We start from the raw sequence: 19,090 nt of genomic DNA on the forward strand, positions 1-19,090 counted from the left end.
TCTCTCAACGTCGACAAGACCAAGGAGCTGATCGTAGACTACCCGCCGACGTCGATGGGTCTGCTGTGGAGAGAGTCGGCAGCTTCAAGTTCCTCTGTGTCCACATCACTGAGGACCTCACCTAAGACGAGCACGCCGGCCTTGTGGTGACACAGCGACGCCTCTTTCACCTCAGGCGGCTGAAGAAGTTTGGCATGGTAGAAGATTCTACAGGCTTTTTTACAGAGGCAATACTGAAAGCATCCTCAGTGAGGGCTGTGCAGTCAGCCCAGGACATCAGTGCATATGAGCTTCCCTCCATGGACTGTCTCAGCTGCTACCGTCTGGCAAATGGTATCACAGCCTCAAGGCTCAGACCAGCAGGCCCAGACCAGCAGGCCCTGGACAGCTTTTTCCACCAGGCTACCAGGCTTATAAACATTGGACACTGACAGCCTACACACACATACATGAGCACACACATATGTACATATAGTAATTTATTCATATATTATACATAGGACACAAGCACATCACACTTTACATACATACATACATACATGCACCCATATGTTTTATACTGTTTTTGTTGTTTATACTCTTATCTATTACTATGGCTTTTACTGTTTTAAATATGTCCACTATTTTCTCCTACTGCATTGTCAAGGAGCTGAAATCTAAGACTTTTACTCACTTAAACTTGTATAATGAGATGTAACAATAAAGAAACTTGAAACTTAACATGCAGTTCACCAACACGGCAGTTTGCAGTTTCACCAGGAGGTGGCAGCACCTGTGTGTGCAGCGTCCCTGCTGCTGGCAGTGATCCAGCATATTCATGGTGCTGCTTCTCCACATGACTTTAAACCAACATATTTTTAACCAAAGACGACTGTTTTACTGCTTCTCTTTTCCTTTTTCTAGCTTTCTTTTGGTGTTTGGTCACATTCTTCACATTCTTCAGACTCAAGACATCTTTTCATTTAAAGCCCTACAGTTGTTAGGAAATTATTCTGATGACTGATCATTTTTTTGTTTGTAGACCTGGTGAAACTCAATGCAGTCTTTTAAGTTTTTTAAATCATTTTCTTTTCTACCTTTATTTACTCAGTGAAGTTTCACTGACAGTCTCTCTTCTGCAGGAATGTCTTGACCACATTCACACCTGGAAGCCACCCAGTACAACCACAGTCTAACCTGTTGACCACTGAGCAGCTCCACTGGAGCAGTTGGGGTTAAAGGCCTTGCATGTCAGTAGTGGTGCCCTTGAGCAAGCTTTTTTTTTCACTTTTTCCCCACCCAGAGTCATCCTGGTCCGGGTATTGTACGAGCTCACTTCTATAATCTTTAGGCCACCACTGCTGCTTTCAGCCCTTAATCCTCAGCATCTGCAGGTCAGATGCTACAGGGGTTTTAAATTCTAGCTTATAAAAAGCTGATGCTGCAGTAACATGTTAGATTTATTGAGGATGCAAGAATATAAAATTAGAGAAAAAATAATGATAGAAACCAGAATTGACATCCATGGATGTTTGTTTTGTGAAATCTTACAGACACCACTTCAAAACAATTTGCATAATCATCTTAATATCATAATATCATCTTACATTTATGTTTACATTTATATTTAGTCATTTGGCAGACCAGGTACAACAAGTGCAATGAGAAAAAGCGCTAGACAAAAGGTTTGTTTTTATTTGTTTTTAAAGTAAGAAACAAATGGAAGTAGACAAGTGCATAAGAAACACCATAAACAACCAGAGAGTAGTTCAACAGTCAAAGTGCTAAAAAGTAAAAGGGACTCAAAGCGTTGAAGTGTTCATGGCAGAGCTGAGTTTTCAGGCGTTTCATGAATACACCAAGGGAGTCTGCAGACTGTGTGGAGGTGGGTAGCTGCTTCCACCATCATGGAACCACAAATGACGAGTCTGTATTGTGATTTCAGACCAGGCAGTTATGATATTACCAGACAATGTTCATTTGCGGATCTTACGAAACGACTGTAAATCTTTGGGTTGAACTGTTGAACTTGGCTTTCTCCTGCAACTTTCTGTTTGTGAAATACATCCCAAGAAAGACAGAGAATCCCTATCATTACTGTCATTCTCTTTTGTCAACACAGGGAATCCTCCCAGTGACTGATGGTTATCAACCAATTCGTAAAGAAGGTCAAAGTCAAGAGGTCATGTGTAAAGTTCAGGAACATAAACTGCTGGAGCCAAGAATGAGGGGTTACACTAGAGGTCAAGTGGATGACAGTATATGAAAACTGGAATTTTAAAGCAAGTTTGTGAAGCATGAAGGCTTTTTATCAGACAAATTATAAGAGCTCTTGTGCCTCAATCATCACCTCTACTACTTTGATGCTTTGCTCATGAGCTCCTTGACAGTAGAAGCTGGGGGAGGAGGGTTCACTCCTTACCAATCCCTGCTCTCACTTTCTTTACTTCTTCTGTCATAACCACATCCTCTCAGTGGTAAGTAGGACAGGCCGGTATTCCTGAACATTCCAGGGGATTTTAGAGAATTCCAGCTGAACGGCCTTCCGCTCCGAGCCTGCAGAGACACATTCAACAAGAGCAGAGAAGTAGACCGAATGTGGAGAAGGATTTACCACTTGTATTACAGATCTCCTAGCAACTCCGAGTGCTAATCACAGAGGTTTATTTTAACATTGGCTACATAAAATAGAGAGCCAAAGTCATGACGTCATGTTCGGGCAAACCTCTGTTCAACCAGCTTCTGTAAGTGAGAGTTTACTGTCCATATTTTTAGACAAGTCGGCATCCAGTACAGTACTTCCTATCAGAAGTTAAAATCTTTGTGATTTAAACATGTGGAGTGAACAACACACCGCACTGTTGAGTGAGATTACTGTTTCTTCCAAGGCTGTATTTAGAGTTATTTACATCACTACAAATGTAAATGGATTTTGAAAGGAGGTTTTCTTACTTCTGAAACAGAACTTGGAAGTTCCAGTTTCACTTTGGCTCTCTATAATGTCTAAATCAAGCCTTTATAGAACAAACAACAACAAAGAGATACCTGAAAGGACCGTTGTACAGTGAATATCAGCAAGACACCATGAACCAACTTGGAGATCAAATGGAAAACATTAAGACACCATCAAAACCCAGTAGAAACAAACATCAGACAATGCAGAAATAAACCTTTATAAACAATCACAAACTACTGTAAACCATAAAACATGAGCGAATGCAAAAGAAACCATTACAAACCAGAATCTAGACAGTGATGGAAACCAGCAGCTACTATCAAATAACCTTTACAGACTGTACATACAAACCACTCGCTACACTGGAATCCATTAGAAACCACTGCAACTCATGATGGAAGCCATGCGAACCCATAACAAGCTATTAGAAACCAATACAGCTCATAATAGAGACTATGAAAAACCACAACGATTTAAAAAACCAGTGCATCTAGTAATGAGAACCATTAGAAACAGAAATAAACTGCTTGAAAACACAGCTTGAAAGTAGAAACAAAACCAACCCATAACATCAATCAATCAATCAATCAATAAAACTTTATTTATATAGCAACTTTCACACAAGTGGAATACAATTCAAAGTGCTTGGATAGTAAATATAGATAAGAAGATAGAAGACTAATGCACACCAAGATCCAAATAAAATACCAAAAACATGATGACTTAAATGTAAAATGTAATAATAGATTAAAAAGAAAAAGATTTAGTAAAACCTACCTTATTGATTGAATAAGACAACAATAAAAGGTTAAAATGGTTAAAATAATAAAAGAATATACAAGCAATAACAGACACACAAAATAAATAGATTAAAAAAACCAAATAAATAAATAAATCACATAATAATAACACCATAAAATTACAAGATACTACATGAAAGCCGGGATAAACAGTCTATGTTTAAAAATATCAATATATTTTCAGCTCCTCTCTGAAGGTTGTTCCAGCGGCTCAGAGCATAACGGCTAAAAGAAGCATCGCTGAAGGTTTTTTCGTTGTGCTTTTTGAAGCAGCTGAAAGAGAAGAACCAAGAGGATCAAACCATTATATGATAGGCCCTAATGAGTTATGATCATTTATAATGTTTTTTTTTTTTTTTCTATCTAATGGACACTATCAGGATTCTTCTGATGGTTTCTGGAAAGGTCAAAGCTCTGATCCATTATTGATTTCGCTTATTAAATCAACTTCCATAATGAACAGAAAATGCAAATGAAAAGGTGGAGGAAGGTTAAAAGAAGAATTTTATTTAAGCCTGACACAGCCAGAGAGAGAGACATGGATGATCATGCAAATAGGGTGAAACACAAGGTTGTGATGATCCTTAAGCAGAACAGCTTTGACTCGTGGTTCATCTAATCATGTGATATCAGTGTGCAGAACGTTGTCCGAAAAATAAGACTTTCTGTTTCTCAAAGTCTTGCAACGCTGTAAAACACTCCCTTAAAAAAATATTGTTCTTTGTTACATTCATAAAGAGTAAGAGCTGCAATAAATTTTAATTCATCTGTCCAAATGATAAGTTGTTTGGTCTGTAGAATGTCAGAAAATGATGAAAAATATTGATTATTGTTTCCCAAAGCCCAAGATGACGTCCTCAGATGTCTTGTTTTGTCCCAACCAACAGTCCACAACTCAAAGATATTCAACTTACTCACTTTGAACACTAAAGAAACCAGGAAATATTACATTTAATGATCTCAAACCAGAAAATTTGACTTTCTTAAAAATGGACTCAAAACGATTAACTAATCATCAAAATAGTGGCGATTAATTTCATTGTTGGCAACTAATTGATGGATCAACTTTGATTGATAGTGTTGCAGCTCTAGACAGAGTACAACATTTTTTCTGTAACCGAAGAAGAGTTAATCGCAACTTCAAACATTGTACTCTAAATCTAATGATGACAACTGTGCTGCCATTTTGGTCATGATTCTTTCAAAAATAGACACCACTAAATACAATTAAAACAAGAAGATGAAACCTACAGTTTTGTATTCCAGAAACAAAAATTCAACACTCAAGACAGGATATTTCTCTGACAGGACATTTTATTCCCGGCGGCACCTCTTGAATCAATGACAGGGGGTGTTGACATGTTATGATGACAGAGATGAAATGGTGCATGTCGCTGTGGTGGCAGCTGCAGAGCTATGTTTCAGGAATGATTTCAGGAGCTGTAACATCTACAGCGACATCAAATTGTGCTGTGATTGTGGTGGACGGCTCAATGGATGGAATGTAAACAAAAGGCTTCAGCAGTGAGTTTGTTCAATCCCAAAGACCAGATGGGAAAAACCTGATATAGAAAGAAATACCACTGAGGTGCCCTTGAGTAAGGCACTGGTTATACTGGGCAGCTTTCTGAATGAGAAGCAGGTAAGTGCTTCTAAACAATGGCGTCAACCCTTGAAACCCTCCAGACGTTCTGCTTCCCTGATCAAGTATCTAATCTGATGTTTAGTTTACAATATTTCCTTTTATACATGACCGCCATTAAAGCACTATAATCAACATTTTTCATAATAACAATTGTATGATCTGTCAGTGTGTAATGTGTTGGTTGTGGCTTGTAGTGATGAACCTACAGAGAATTGTCAGAGACTCTGCAGCTCCTCTCGGCTTTACGGAGCTTTATAGTGAGTTTCAGCTCGTTGTTTATCTGTCCGGCTGCAACTTTACTGTTCTGGTTCACTCTCAGCGCTCTCATAGCGTCGTTTTCAGAGAAAAAGCTCTAAAAAGTCACTGTACACTACCTGCTCAGCACCAAACGGCAAACAGACACAGTTAGCTGTAGACTAGCTGGTGAACATAGTGGAGCATTTAGCAGCTAAAGAGCCAGATATTTCCCTCAGGAGTTGGTAGAGAGCAAAAACAGAGCTAAAAGAGAGTGAATATTGGACTTACATTCACCAGGTGGACAGAAACACGACTCCAAATGAATGATAATGTTGTTTTGTAACCGTTGGATGTGGAAATAAGCAACTGTTTGCTAACAAGGTCAACATATCAACTTAAAAGTGTTGTGTTCACTACTTGTTTTTGCTGCCCCCAAGTGGCCAAAAAAATACTTAATGCAGGTTTAAATAAGCTCAGGATCTTGTAACAATGGAGTAAAAAGTGTAAAACTATACAATGACACAAAATTTCAATTCAGCTCAGTTCAATTTTATTTATACAGCACCAAATTAGAACAAAAGTTATCTCAGGGCACTTTTCACACTGACCGTACTCAAAGAAAAAACAACACAAAATTACCAACATCTATCTTCAAAACTCATTTTCTGACAGAAGCTGTTTTTATAAAATCAACAAAGCAAAATAACTTTAAGTATTCTAGTATTTTTTGCAAAAAATGCAGAGTTTTTGGAAGGTGTACTTTTATCAGTTTTGGCAGAGTCACTTTTTCTGTTAATCTTTGCATCTTCCAAACTGTTGTATTATTCTTTTAACACCTGTGTTATAGATCCTGATCGTTTCTTGGGAGACACGACCAAATTGTACAACAAGTATCCCAAAATATTCCTGAGAAAAAGATGGATTGAGTCAGACACACAGTATATTATATATGTGTCCTGTTTGCTGTTGATGTACAGTACAAATGTTTCTGTGTTGCAACAGATCCTGACACTTACTGCAACAGTTTGTGGATCACTTTTCATGTACTACCTCCTACTGGCAAAACCAGGGACCAACACCTACCTGTGTGGGAATATCTACCTTTAGGATCTTTGTAGCAAAGGCTGCATGGGCTCCACTTTGTCACTATCTAGAGGCAATTCACCATGTGACAGATAATTGAACGAAGTGCTTGCTATGGAGGAGCACTTGAAGAGAACATAAACCTCATGACTGAGCTCATTAAATTCAGCTGGGTTTTACTGCTCCAGCAACATGAACCTGCATAATGCAATACAGATGGATAATAGAATAAGATATTAATGACTTGCTCAAAAACTTCCAACTTAACAGTGTGGAAAACCATGTCTGACTTTAATAGCTGCCATAAATTTGCCCCATCCTACCTTTAATTGTTGGGAAAATTAATGCTACAGCAGGACTCCTTATATATATGATCCAACATAAAACGATTTGTTTATACAATAAACTGAAGGAATCAAAGAAATAAAATTCTTCAGGTTTGATTATGTAAGATAACTTAATAGCTAAAAAGATTAAATGGTCCTTTGAAAAAGAAATTTAATTGAATTTTGCAGTTCAGTCAGTTCATTTGTGGCTACTCACTGTCAGTGAAGCATTATCCCAGTATCCCATCACTGAATAATAAAGTCTCAGCTCTCTGGTTTATTAATATGGGAGAAGAGACTCTTTTTATATATTCACAAATTAAGGGTTTGGTTGCCAAAAAATGTGTCCACTGTGAGAGAGAGAAGATACTGGAAGCAGACACTGGGAGAGATGAATCTAAAAATTTAAAAACATGGTTCATTTAGACCTTTAAAGGGGACACATCGTGCATATTTCCAGGTTTATATTTTTATTCTGGGGCTCTTCTGGAATATCTTTGCATGATTTACACTTAAACAAGACAAGGTCAAAACCAGGTATAAGGCTGGACCATATATGAAATGCTAGAGGGATTTTAATTTGAAACGAGGGATAGAGGAAGTGGCGACACGTGGCGACCAAGCCTCCAGGAAGTGCACCAGTTCAAAGTAGGTCTATCTGCAGACTCGCAGTATCTACATGACACACCTACTTGGTTCAGTTTAGGCAGGAGCAGTGAGGGGTCGGGGGGGGGTGTCATGTAGCATGCCATTACCATGACAACATCAGGGGGGCGGTGCAGTGCAGCACAGCAGGTGTGTCATGTAGGTGTGCAAGACTGCAGATCGACCTTTTTACAGCCAGAGGTTACAGTAAATTATGTCATGAGTCTGTAATAATAATCCAAACTGTTGTGTAGCTTAATAAAGTACAATTAAATGTAATATAGACTGATCTGTTCATTTTAATACATATATATTTATGTAAATGTGGTTGATATGTGCACATATAGAGCCCCAGGGCTGAACATGAAGCTTCACTTTACATTCAGATAAACTAATGTTGCAGCTACAACTGTTAGATTTCATCTGTGAGACCAACATTTATCTTCCAAAAGGAATTATATCATATATTAAAATGCTGCAGAGACATTAGAGCCAGCGGTAAATCACCAAAGAGCTGCACAGATCATGTTTTCCCCACCAGGATGACGACATGTTGACCGGCCGATCATCTCAGGAGTCGAGCTGCTGGCGGCTGAGATGACGCAGGTTTCAACCGTCCAGCAGCTCCTCACATCTCTGAAAAAGTCGGAGCAAATTTATTTTATTGTTTTACAAATACTTATAATTTTTGCCATAAAACACTTTATAATGCATTATAATTCTTCTTCTTCTTCTTCTTCTTCTTCTTCTTCTTCTTCTTCTTCTACTAATTGTCCTTTTGGTCAAAAATCAGCCCAAAAAATATGATTCAATACTTTTTCTGATATTAAAATTCATCAATACAATCATGTCATACACCAGTTTCATGCTACTGTAGCTACACTTTGAATTTACTCCATGAAATACTGTATGTGTCACTGGCTTTAAGGATCATTGGGGCACATTTGACTGTAAAAAAAAGCAACAAAATCTTTGGATTCTTGTCGAGGATAAACTGTTTATTCAAGCTGCAGTTTTGGGAGCCATGAAACTCAAACTCTGAAGGGAACACACATAATTTCACTGTTTAATATTCATGATTATGATAATACAGAGGAAACTTCAGAGACCTCTGATTCTACTCTCGGTTAACAGGCTACATGGTCAGCAAACAAACTCATAATAACTGCGGTGTGGAGAAGCTGCCCGCCTCACCTTCAGTAGACAGAAGCCCATTATTCATCCAAGGCTCTGTGCTATCTGAGAGATAACAGCTGCACATCCAAAGCTGCAGCTCTGAGTGGAAGTTACTATCTAAAGGAATTCAAGGCCCATAGAATTACACTGCTGGTGAAACAAACACATTGTAATTAAAGGCAAATTATGGTCAAAGCATTTCGGTCTTTGTGTTTACACCACATAGTGAAAGTTTTTTTTTTTAACCCACATGAAGGTATAAACAGGGAAAAAGCACACAGAACTGAATATAGCTGGTCTGCTTTCATCTTTAAAATCACGTCTCAAAACTTAAAAAAAGCCTTTATTTAATTTATACCATACTATTTTATTGTCTTATCTGTTTTCTTACTACTTTTTTAAAAAAAAATCTTATTCTAAGGTTTGTTTTTTGCTCCATTTTATTTTAATTGTCTGATTTTACTGCCAACTTGTAATACTCATGTGTTTTAACCATGTAAAGCACTTTGTAGCTTTATTTTGAAAATGATTATTATTTGGGATACATTCATATATTGAAACAAAATGAAGAGGGATTTGATTCGTGCAGATTTAGATTTTAAAGAATAAGTTTTTTAAGCATTTCAATCCACTGATACTGTGTTTTTATTCTCCACTATGAGCCTGTGTAATCATCTCCATGTACTGGAGGGAAAGTTGTCTTTCTAACAATTATATGTTGTTTTTTTCTCTCATAATTCTCACTTTTAGTTCATACAGCAAACCACCTGCCCAGAACTGAAAGAGGTATATTAACATATTAAATATCCCCACCAGACATTTATTAAGACATATAAAAATACGCTGCTTGGAACTCGTCTTAAAATTACATCCACTCCTTCCCCCTCAGAATCTATGAATATGCAAATATATTTCATTAACTGCTGGACACAGGATGTGTCCTTTCACTTTAAAGTCCATTTTCAGTCTATGTGAAGCTTTAAGCTTCCACATCACACTTGTATAAGTTGAATATTGGACCAAGATCAGCTTTCAAACTAGTTGTGATGTCACAGATCCTGCTCGCTTAAAATCAGATTGTCAATGGACACAGAGAAACTTTCCACTTCCAATAGATGAATGTGAAAACGGTCTTCTAGTGTCAAACTTTGCACATACATCATTCTGCACAGTAAAGTTCAAACATTCAACTGTAGGAACAAAAAGAAAAACTGACTTTTGAGTGGAGGGGGACTTTAACAGGAGCCCTGGAGAGTCATACAGCACACATAGCCAGAGGTCACAGAAATACACATTTTGTCCCTGCCAGCCACTCAACCTGGCTACCGCTCAAACACATTTTTCTGCTGCCTCGCCTCACATTAAACCAGGTAAAAGGAATGAATAGCTGCAGGGGTGGATGGTGAATGAAGCGGGAAACACCCATCAGTTCTCTGCAAGTCTCAACTGAGAGGGAAGCAAAGTAGCAGCGTTAAGCTGGATGGTGACAGACACAGAGAGACAGGAAGAAGGGCTATTCTGCCTTCAAATTAAGAGAAATCTGTCATCTTCAGTTGATATACTGACTGTACACTCAGCAAGCACTTTATTAGGAACACCTGTGCAATCTAATGCAATACAAAACAATAACTCTACAATGAATTCTACTTTTATGAAGCTTATTTTAAATTTTAGTTGAATGTTAGTTCCTAATATTTGTCATATGGACAAATTTGGTCTTTTTTAAATTATTGTATGTAATATTTTATAGCAGTTGGTTGATCTTATATTGAAGAGGACACTTGAAATGCTAAATTTAAAAATCTCCCAGCAAATAAAGGGCAGTGATACACACTTTCTTCAAAGAAATAAAAAACAGATTAATTTAAAGTTTTGTTTACAGTCCAACACCACTTACAGATACACCAAGAAGTTATAAAACTTTCCAGGTATGTGTCTTGGTGTCCTTTTGTTTACCAAATGAATCCAAAATGGTTAAAATGCACTTTACAGTTTTGTGGAAGTGGAGGATAAATTGCTATAATAAACCAAAACATATCAAAACACTTCACAACCAGTTACACCATTTGCCTGAGTTCAGGTGCATCGGGCTCAGGTGTTAACCATCTCCTGGTTTACAGCAATCTGTGACTGTGAAATAATGATGTGCTGCTCTACAAATACCAACAAATACAATGAAAAGCTGCTGTTCATCTTCTATGATACCACAATAGACAAAAATGATCTTTATGTTTGTCTCTCAAGCGTCTCTGCTTATTAGTACTGATTCAATACAATCTATATTATCTATACTACAGTATAAGTAAAACTGGTGGCCATAGATTAAACCTAAAGGACTGTTACATTGTCCGGGAGAGTCCTGTGTTTTTGTGTTAAGTGACATTGAAGATGTAATTTAAAGAAAAAAATAAAAATAAAAAAATAAAACAGGAATACAGAATAGGGGAAAATACTAAAACCAAGCAAGTCTCCCACTTCACACCTCTAATATCTAAAGGTGAGATTTATGTTTTATAGGAAGTGTTTTCAAACAGGAAATTTCAGACTTACAAAAGAAAAGACTTCAAGGATGAGGACTAACCTGTAGTTGAGTTAAACTGTAGCAGGTGGGGCTAAAAACAGTCAATTTGGAACACTGATAAAACTCAAAACAAAAAAATATTGCATAAAAATTATAAACAATATCAAAAACAATAATAAACAGCATGGCTTTTTTCTTTTAACCTTGAATTTTTCTTTTTAACCTTGTTTTAGGCTAATGTCTGTAGGTCAGTTAGCTTAAATGTAGCTCCTACATAGCTAACTTTGGCTAACGTAAAGGGTAACATTTATTTACGATAGCAGAACATTAACTAACATTAAGCTAGGCTATCTTAACTCTGACATGTTAGCGAATATTTTCTCAATCAAGAAAACAAATGTTTGACTTATTGAACTCTTTGAGAAGTTGCTAAATGTCAGAAATTCATGGACATTAACATATTACAGAAATGGTGCTGGTAGTGTGAAGTGCATAATGTTAGGTGACATTTATTGGGAACCTCCAGCCTCGGTAAAAATGCCGTTTTTAGAGTTTCAGCATTCTTCACAGATGGTTATAATATTGATATATTAACTAACAGCTGATTTCTGTACACATTTTACAAAGACTGTTATGGGGAAGCGGGCTGGATAAAGGAAGAGCATCACATTGGGTAGAAATGGTTCGGATAAGAACAGGAATAGCAAATATTTCATTTTAAAAAATGAAGATGATTTGATGATTCATCCACTACAATGTGGCAGTCAGTAGGGACTTTATTGTGAAGCGTGTGACCGGTAGTCTCATGCTGTGTAACGTGTGTCGAGGTCGACAGATTGAGCGGGGAGTTGGTGAACAGAGTGGATCAGAGTCGCTTTGGGGACTAGTGAGCTGCTCCTACAGCTGGCCGGAGGAGAGCTGCGGAGCCTGGAAACATATGATCTGAGAAGGTACGACTGCTCTTTATTCACACACTGCACACATCTCCAAAAAAACAAACAAACAAACAGCATTTAAAGATCCGCGGATCCTTTTATCCGCACCTCACCTCACCTCGCTCTGCGCACAGTTTTGCTGATTATTGCGCAACGTGCAGATCTCACCTGTGCTTATTTCAATTAACGAAAAACTTCCGCTGCTTTTATTTACTCTAAACAGAAAGTGGTTTGTTGATTTAATATATCATTTTTCTCCATGCAACATTGGGTGGCTGTGCGTTCTTTTAGTGCGCAACTATGCTTATTACTGTATGTACAGTTCCTCATAGGGAGTTTGATTGATCAGGTAGATGCAAAGACATAATCCCTAAAACGATCTTTAGTGATGCCACGAAGCAAGTTAGAAGCGTGCAATAGTGTCACAACAAGGCTTTAAACTATTTAGAGGCTGATACTCTATAAATTCAATTTGAATTGGACATAAATTTGATGTTTTAATGTCTCCCTAAACTCAATACAGTGAGCCACAGTCATGCTGTAAGTCCCTGAGGGAACATTTCATGGATATTGTAGTGATTTTTCTTAAGGTACACTGAGGCAGGGCTGCTGTCAACATACCTATAATCCTAAATCTGCTTTTATTATCACAAGCACACCCTGTCTTAATACCAGCGTGGTGAAAATACCACGTAGTAGGTGTCAGTCATATCAATACATTATTAAAAAACGCCTGAAGCTGAAAGTTTGCTGCAGCACTAAAAGAAGGTGGTACAAATCTAAATCTTTACAGCTGCAGAGTCTTGACTGAGACACGAAAGGTCCATGTGTGCCACTGATCAAAAACAGTCCTCCGGTTAAAAAAAAAACACCTCTTTATGCATCTCTTTTATTAGTATTGTTTGTATTGTTTCTTGGACAAGTTTAAGTGAAAACAGTTGCAGTTACAGGTGACAGCTGTGTTACCTGCCGCACCTTCATCCTTGTGCAGGGAGAAATGTGCTTTGATGCAGCGCTGATGGCTGGCATGCATACGTGACAGTGATTGTACTCTTTTTTTTTACTCACTTTCTTACAGTCAGTACTTTATACAGCATGCTTTATATAGCTTCATAGTGTCCAAATATGGCACAAAACTGTGTCATTATAACTTAATATTACATACAAAAAGGACTATTTGTAAAATTTGAAAGCTTATCTAAGGAGGGATCATATAAATCTGTAAATCTGGAAGACATTTGAAGGGAGGAACAGTGGGTTGGGGTAGTTGAAAGTATGCGATGGTCTAATGGAAAGTGACATTGTCCGTAGGGGTGGCATTCCTACTAGAGATGAATTTTTATTCATATCTCCATTGACAAGTTTGAAGAAAAAAAATCAAATCTATTCCAGCACAGTTAATGAAATCACAGGTCTTTTTTGATAAATAGATATGTTCAACAATGAAATACAAGCTATTATTCTTAAAAAAGTACTGTAAAATGTAACGTTTTAAACTGGCCAAAGATACTGTAGTCATATCACCATTTTTTTCCGGCAGGATCACGATCCACAATCTTATCACATTTCTTTTTCATGTCGGTTTTTAAAACTATTTTGCAAGTTACTGAACAGTGCTCAAGATTCAAGATTCAAAAACTTTTACTGTCTAACACATAATGAAAGAAATGTTTTAGGTGAGGGGCTCACAAACAACATAAAAACATACACCCATGAAAGACTCACATAAAATTACATTAAAACACAAACAGTTCCTTAAATAAATAAGAGCAGGTGTGCAAAGCTGCATTAAAAAGTAGTGACAGTTTATTTGGCCTTGTTTAAAATGGATATTACAGGAGGAAACCAAACTAATTTCACAGCTAAAAACTTCAACATTGGTGTGTCGTTTTGGAGAACTACCAGGATGTGCACTGTTAAAAAAAAGGCACCAACACCCGAGTACACCTGAGCTGACGCTATCATGCTAGCTTGCAGCATGACAGAAGTTAGTGCTACCAGTTAGCAGGCGAGCTAACCGCTAAACGGTGGCGTTTACCTGCAGCCCAGCTTTAACATGATGTGCAGCAGCTGAGCTTCCTAGCAGGACATTAAAACTGCTGCAGATTTCACAAACTACCAACCATCAAATCTGTGAGCTAACTGGTGAGCTGGTGATGATACTGTTAAAAGCAAACAGTTTGAGCTCCTGATGTGAACCGTGCAGATAATTTGCTCTGCTGTGAGCTTGTTTTTACCCCAAATCCTTGTTGCTGGAGGTCATTTTGTGGATTGTAGATTGTAAAATGTGGTACAAGGCGCTCACCACATTGGTGCTGTTACCCGTTAGCGTCCTGCTAGCAGACTGCAGGATTTTATTAATGGGTTACATTAAAAAACAAACAACAAAAAACCGAACTGGATACCATGTGCACTGTAGCACAATACTGACGATCTCTCTATAAAGGCAGATCGTTGAGACATTTGAATCGTTCACTATCTAATATCGTCATATCGTCACACCTCTATACTGTAGAGATTCAAATCTAACTGGCATTATTGTGACTGGTAGTCTTGTTTGTGGTTGCACAACAATGCAAGATAACATGATTGTTAAAACAGCACAGTTTAAATCCCTTGTCCTCTCTCCCTTTCTCCTACATCCTCCCTTTTCTTCACTCACTCCTCCCTTCACCTCCCTCCTCACCTCCCCCTTTGACTTCTCTGACTTTCCTTGTCTCATCTCCTCTTCCTCCTCCTGTTTTTTTTTTCCTCACTCCCTCTTTTCCTCTTGTCTTTTCTACCTTTCTTCACACCTCCTGTCCTCTCTCTCCCTCTTATCATTCCTCACTCCTCTCTCCCTCTCAGGTGTGTCGTGTCCTCCTGTCCGCCGGTATCAGGATGCAGTTCTCAGTCAGACTGAGCCTCTGCCTGCTCGGCTTTGTTCTCGTTACTCTGTTCCCTCAGCCAGCGCAGGGCCAAGGTAAGTACCTCCTACATCGTGCTTTCCACTCAAGGGCCAACAGGGTCAACATGGCCGACAGGAGGCTCAGCACACAGCCACACGGGGCCCAAATACGACCAGTAGTGCTAACCCTGGTGTTCCCCAATGGACAAACCAGAACTTTCAACCCCAATGCTAAATTGTTAGGACTTCTCACTATGGCACCATATATAGTAGGTAGAAACTGGACTAGCTAATGCCGCCCTTAAATGAGAGATATGAGTGCTGCCAAGTGCCATGTGGGAATACTAGGACTTCCCACATTGCCAACAGCTTCCTCATTGAAGATAAAGTGATCATTTGATGATGATGAACGTTTTCTTCAGCACAGTTTGCTTTAAAAAAAAATGCAAACTGGAGCCAAACAAGGCTTTCTACAGAACAGAGCCAACAGGGCTTCTCAGAGCTTTCCAGGATCCAGTGAAGGAAAGTAAGTACATTTACTCAAATACTGTACTTAAGTACAAATTTGAGTTCCTTCTACTTTACTTGAGTATAAACTTTTTCTGCTGCTTTATACTTCTGCTCCACTACAATTCAGAGGAAAATATCATACTGTTTACTCTTTTTACTACATTTATTTGACATCTTTTGTTCCTTGTTTCTTTACAGATTAAGATTTTGCATAAAACAACATAAGCATGTTTTAATCAGATGGTTTCATTTAAATTATGTTTCACAAAAAAAGAGAGAAAAGTCAAAAGAAATTATTGCAAATCTTTGCAGTATAACTATGTTTTCACCTCTTTCCCACCCTATTAATTATCTCTTCTTAGATTTATCTTTTCATCCTCTGCTGGGGGCCCAATCCAGAGGTTTGGGCACCACTGGACTAGACTATCTAACTGTATATAAGAAGTTAAAACTAGCTCCACCTTAAGCAGCTACAACTGTAAAACGCTGCTTGCACAGGAGTTTGATGCTTGATGCATCAGTATAAACAGTCCAGTAATGTCATATAAAAATAATATGTCAGTTATAAGTACTTTTACTTTTGATACTTTAAGTACATTTTACTGATAATACTTCTGTACTTTAATTTAAGTAGGATTTTGAAAGCAAGACTCATGATGGATTATTTTTAAATTGTTTTATTGGAACTGAGAGCTTCTTCTAGCACTGCCAGAACCGAACAAGTGCCACAGTCGTTCCCTCATTTGAAAAATTAACTGGTTGTTTCCATAATCTTTTTCCATAATAATAAATAAATAAACAGATTTCTGGCTAAGTGTGGCCCTTCAGTGGAAATGCAGTTATCATCCTTTGCACCCACTATGTTATTCATCAGGTTTAATTATGACTTTCATTGTGTGTATCAGTTTTGATGTGTTTCTTCTGTTTTGACTGGTTCTTTTAATGTGCAATCACCCACATGTGTCTCAAAGGGAAAAGTCTTGATACTGAATTCATAACAAGGAATCGTGTTTTACTGTCAGCTAGACAAACATGTACTGTGACTTAGGGCTGTGTGATATGACGATATATTTGCGTTGTGTCGCAAATCACACTCTTTACAGCAATATTTTTTGTCATTTGGAGGCTGTCCATCTTTTATGCTGATTACATGAATAAATTACTCTTCTTGAGTACTTCGCCTGGTTCACTGTTTCTCCTCTGCTCCGCTGTGTGTGCAGCACACACACAGAGGAGAGTAGCGCAGCCATAAATGACAGCAGAGACTAAGTTTATTTATGTCGTTTACCTAATTTATGTGCACTCGTTTCATTTCATCTCAGTGTGAGAGTCTCTACTACATTCTTCTTTCATTTATGGTCGCGCTACTCTCCTCTGCTCTCTGTGTTTCACTGCGGGTGGGGCTGCACACAGCGCAGCAGAGGAGAGGCAGCAAACCAGGTCAAGTACTCGAGTTGACGACAACTACACTCGTTACATTACTGTGAGTGCAATAAAAGCTTTGTGAGTAAAAAGCCAAGAAGAGTAATTTAATGCACGCAAAAGAATTTACAGAAAATGTGCTCTATCATGAGATGTATCGTTATTGGGATATAAAATGACCTATATCGGGATATGAGATTTCGGTTGTATCACACAGCCCTACTGTGGCACGTTCTGTCACCTCTGTAATTAATCCACACGTGTCTAATGTGTTTATTTATTTGGGGGACTGTTTGAAGAGCTTTCTACTGACAGATTTCGTTGTAACCCAGGTTGAAGATGTGAGATCCTCTACAAGCCCCCGATCTTTTGATACTGATAAACATTGGGGCTAATCTTGTGTTCTGTTTTACTACAGCGCCTCACTGCCTGTAAAACAAGAGCTCTTCATATAATTGTGTTTTCTCATTTTTTCCGGTGTGCTGACATCATCTCTTACCCCATTAACTTACTCTGCAATTAACATATAACTTCATTTATTACTTCATTAACAGACAGATGAGTCTCCTCAACACCATTATCATCCATTAACAATCTTATGCACTCCCTTTTACCGAGGAGACCTTTCACTTCCTTAAAGGAGCATCTGACCATGCATGCAAATGATGGATTGATATTCATGGAGTGTCTCCAATTAACCGTCTTATTATACAGAAGACCTGACCATGGATTTAAGTCTAGGCTACGTGTTTGTACCTGTTTTTAATCTCGCAGGTTGGGTGTCTCATCCGGTATGTGAATGTCTAAAATAAGGACCACACTAAAAGATCAATGTTTTGTTTTGAGCACATTTAAGTACTTAATGCTGCACCCGAACAGATTTAGCATCCGCCAACTTTCAGAGTTTGTTGGCAGTGTTGAACCTGAAACAGGACGAAACCTGCTCAGCACTGTGGGGTAAAACTAAAGCCAGTTGACATGGTGCTGTAACCACAAAGTCTGTTTATAACCTGGATAACTCTACATAAGATGCTTGTCAGTGAGCGATTACCCCTGGGTCTGCTGCCCAGTGTTGATTGGTTGGCAGCAGATCACAACTCTGCTGCTGCTGTTACCTGTGCAGATCCAACCTTTACCATGAACGCTGTGTTTCTGCACAGGAGCCACTCATGAAAAACTGCTTTATAGCACTGCTGGGAGTCAGAAACTCCACAGGGTGCCATTAACAGAGCAATCTGTTACAAAAATTACATTGTGTTGGCAAACGCAATTGCTGCCAAGATGTTCATAGGCTACATTTTGTCTATCGAATTAAGCGTTATATGTCTTGCAGAATGCTATTTGTTAAGGACACCCAACACACATCAGGATCAGTTTAGGGTTCAATATCTTGCCCTTCAACAAATACTTTAGCCATCAAATTGTCCTTGTTGTCCCTGATATGGGAGTTATTACTTTTTATTTAAATTATAGTGATATAGTTTTGAATTTCAGGCGTTTATTGTTAGCTTTATGCTAAATGTCTTATGCTTCTTTATGTTAATTTGTCTTTTAACATGTTGGGACCATGATGGAAAGTGTTTTCACTAAACATTTTATCCCTTAGATTCTGTTTTTGTGTCTGTAATCCATAAATAAATCATTATGTTTCTGCACAGGAGGCACGTTCCTCCTCGTGCACATCCATGAGACACACAAAATGGGGACCCATTCATAAAAAACTGGAACGAAAACAAAATTGTTTTCCCAATTATATTGTGTTGGCAAACGCAATTGCTGCCAAGATGTTCATAGACTACATTTTTTCTATCGAATTAAGCGTTACATTTACAGATTGCTCTGAATGCTGAGGTTGGAGGTCGGGATGGATGGCGGGTGTTGGTGACAGATCAGTTGGTGAAAGATTCAAGTCATTGCAGATTTGTTTTCTGCATTAAACCAAGACCAAGATCTTTCTCTAACCTTAAC

The 19,090-nt window shown here is 38.2% G+C and overlaps 1 protein-coding gene across 1 annotated transcript in view; it reads left to right on the top strand.

Moving 5' to 3' along the window:
* The first annotated feature begins 12,185 nt into the window (after positions 1–12,185).
* The window catches only part of LOC121912967 (collagen alpha-1(XIV) chain-like), a 214,534-nt gene continuing 207,629 nt past the window's right edge, over positions 12,186–19,090 (top strand). The window contains exons 1-2 of the mRNA XM_042435553.1: positions 12,186–12,318; positions 15,151–15,265. Of these exons, the coding sequence (XP_042291487.1) occupies positions 15,184–15,265 (82 nt within the window). The 5' untranslated portion in view covers positions 12,186–12,318; positions 15,151–15,183. The remainder of the gene's footprint in view (positions 12,319–15,150; positions 15,266–19,090) is intronic.

Source organism: Thunnus maccoyii, chromosome 15, assembly GCF_910596095.1.
Source record: "Thunnus maccoyii chromosome 15, fThuMac1.1, whole genome shotgun sequence".
Classification (NCBI taxonomy): Eukaryota; Metazoa; Chordata; class Actinopteri; order Scombriformes; family Scombridae; genus Thunnus; species Thunnus maccoyii.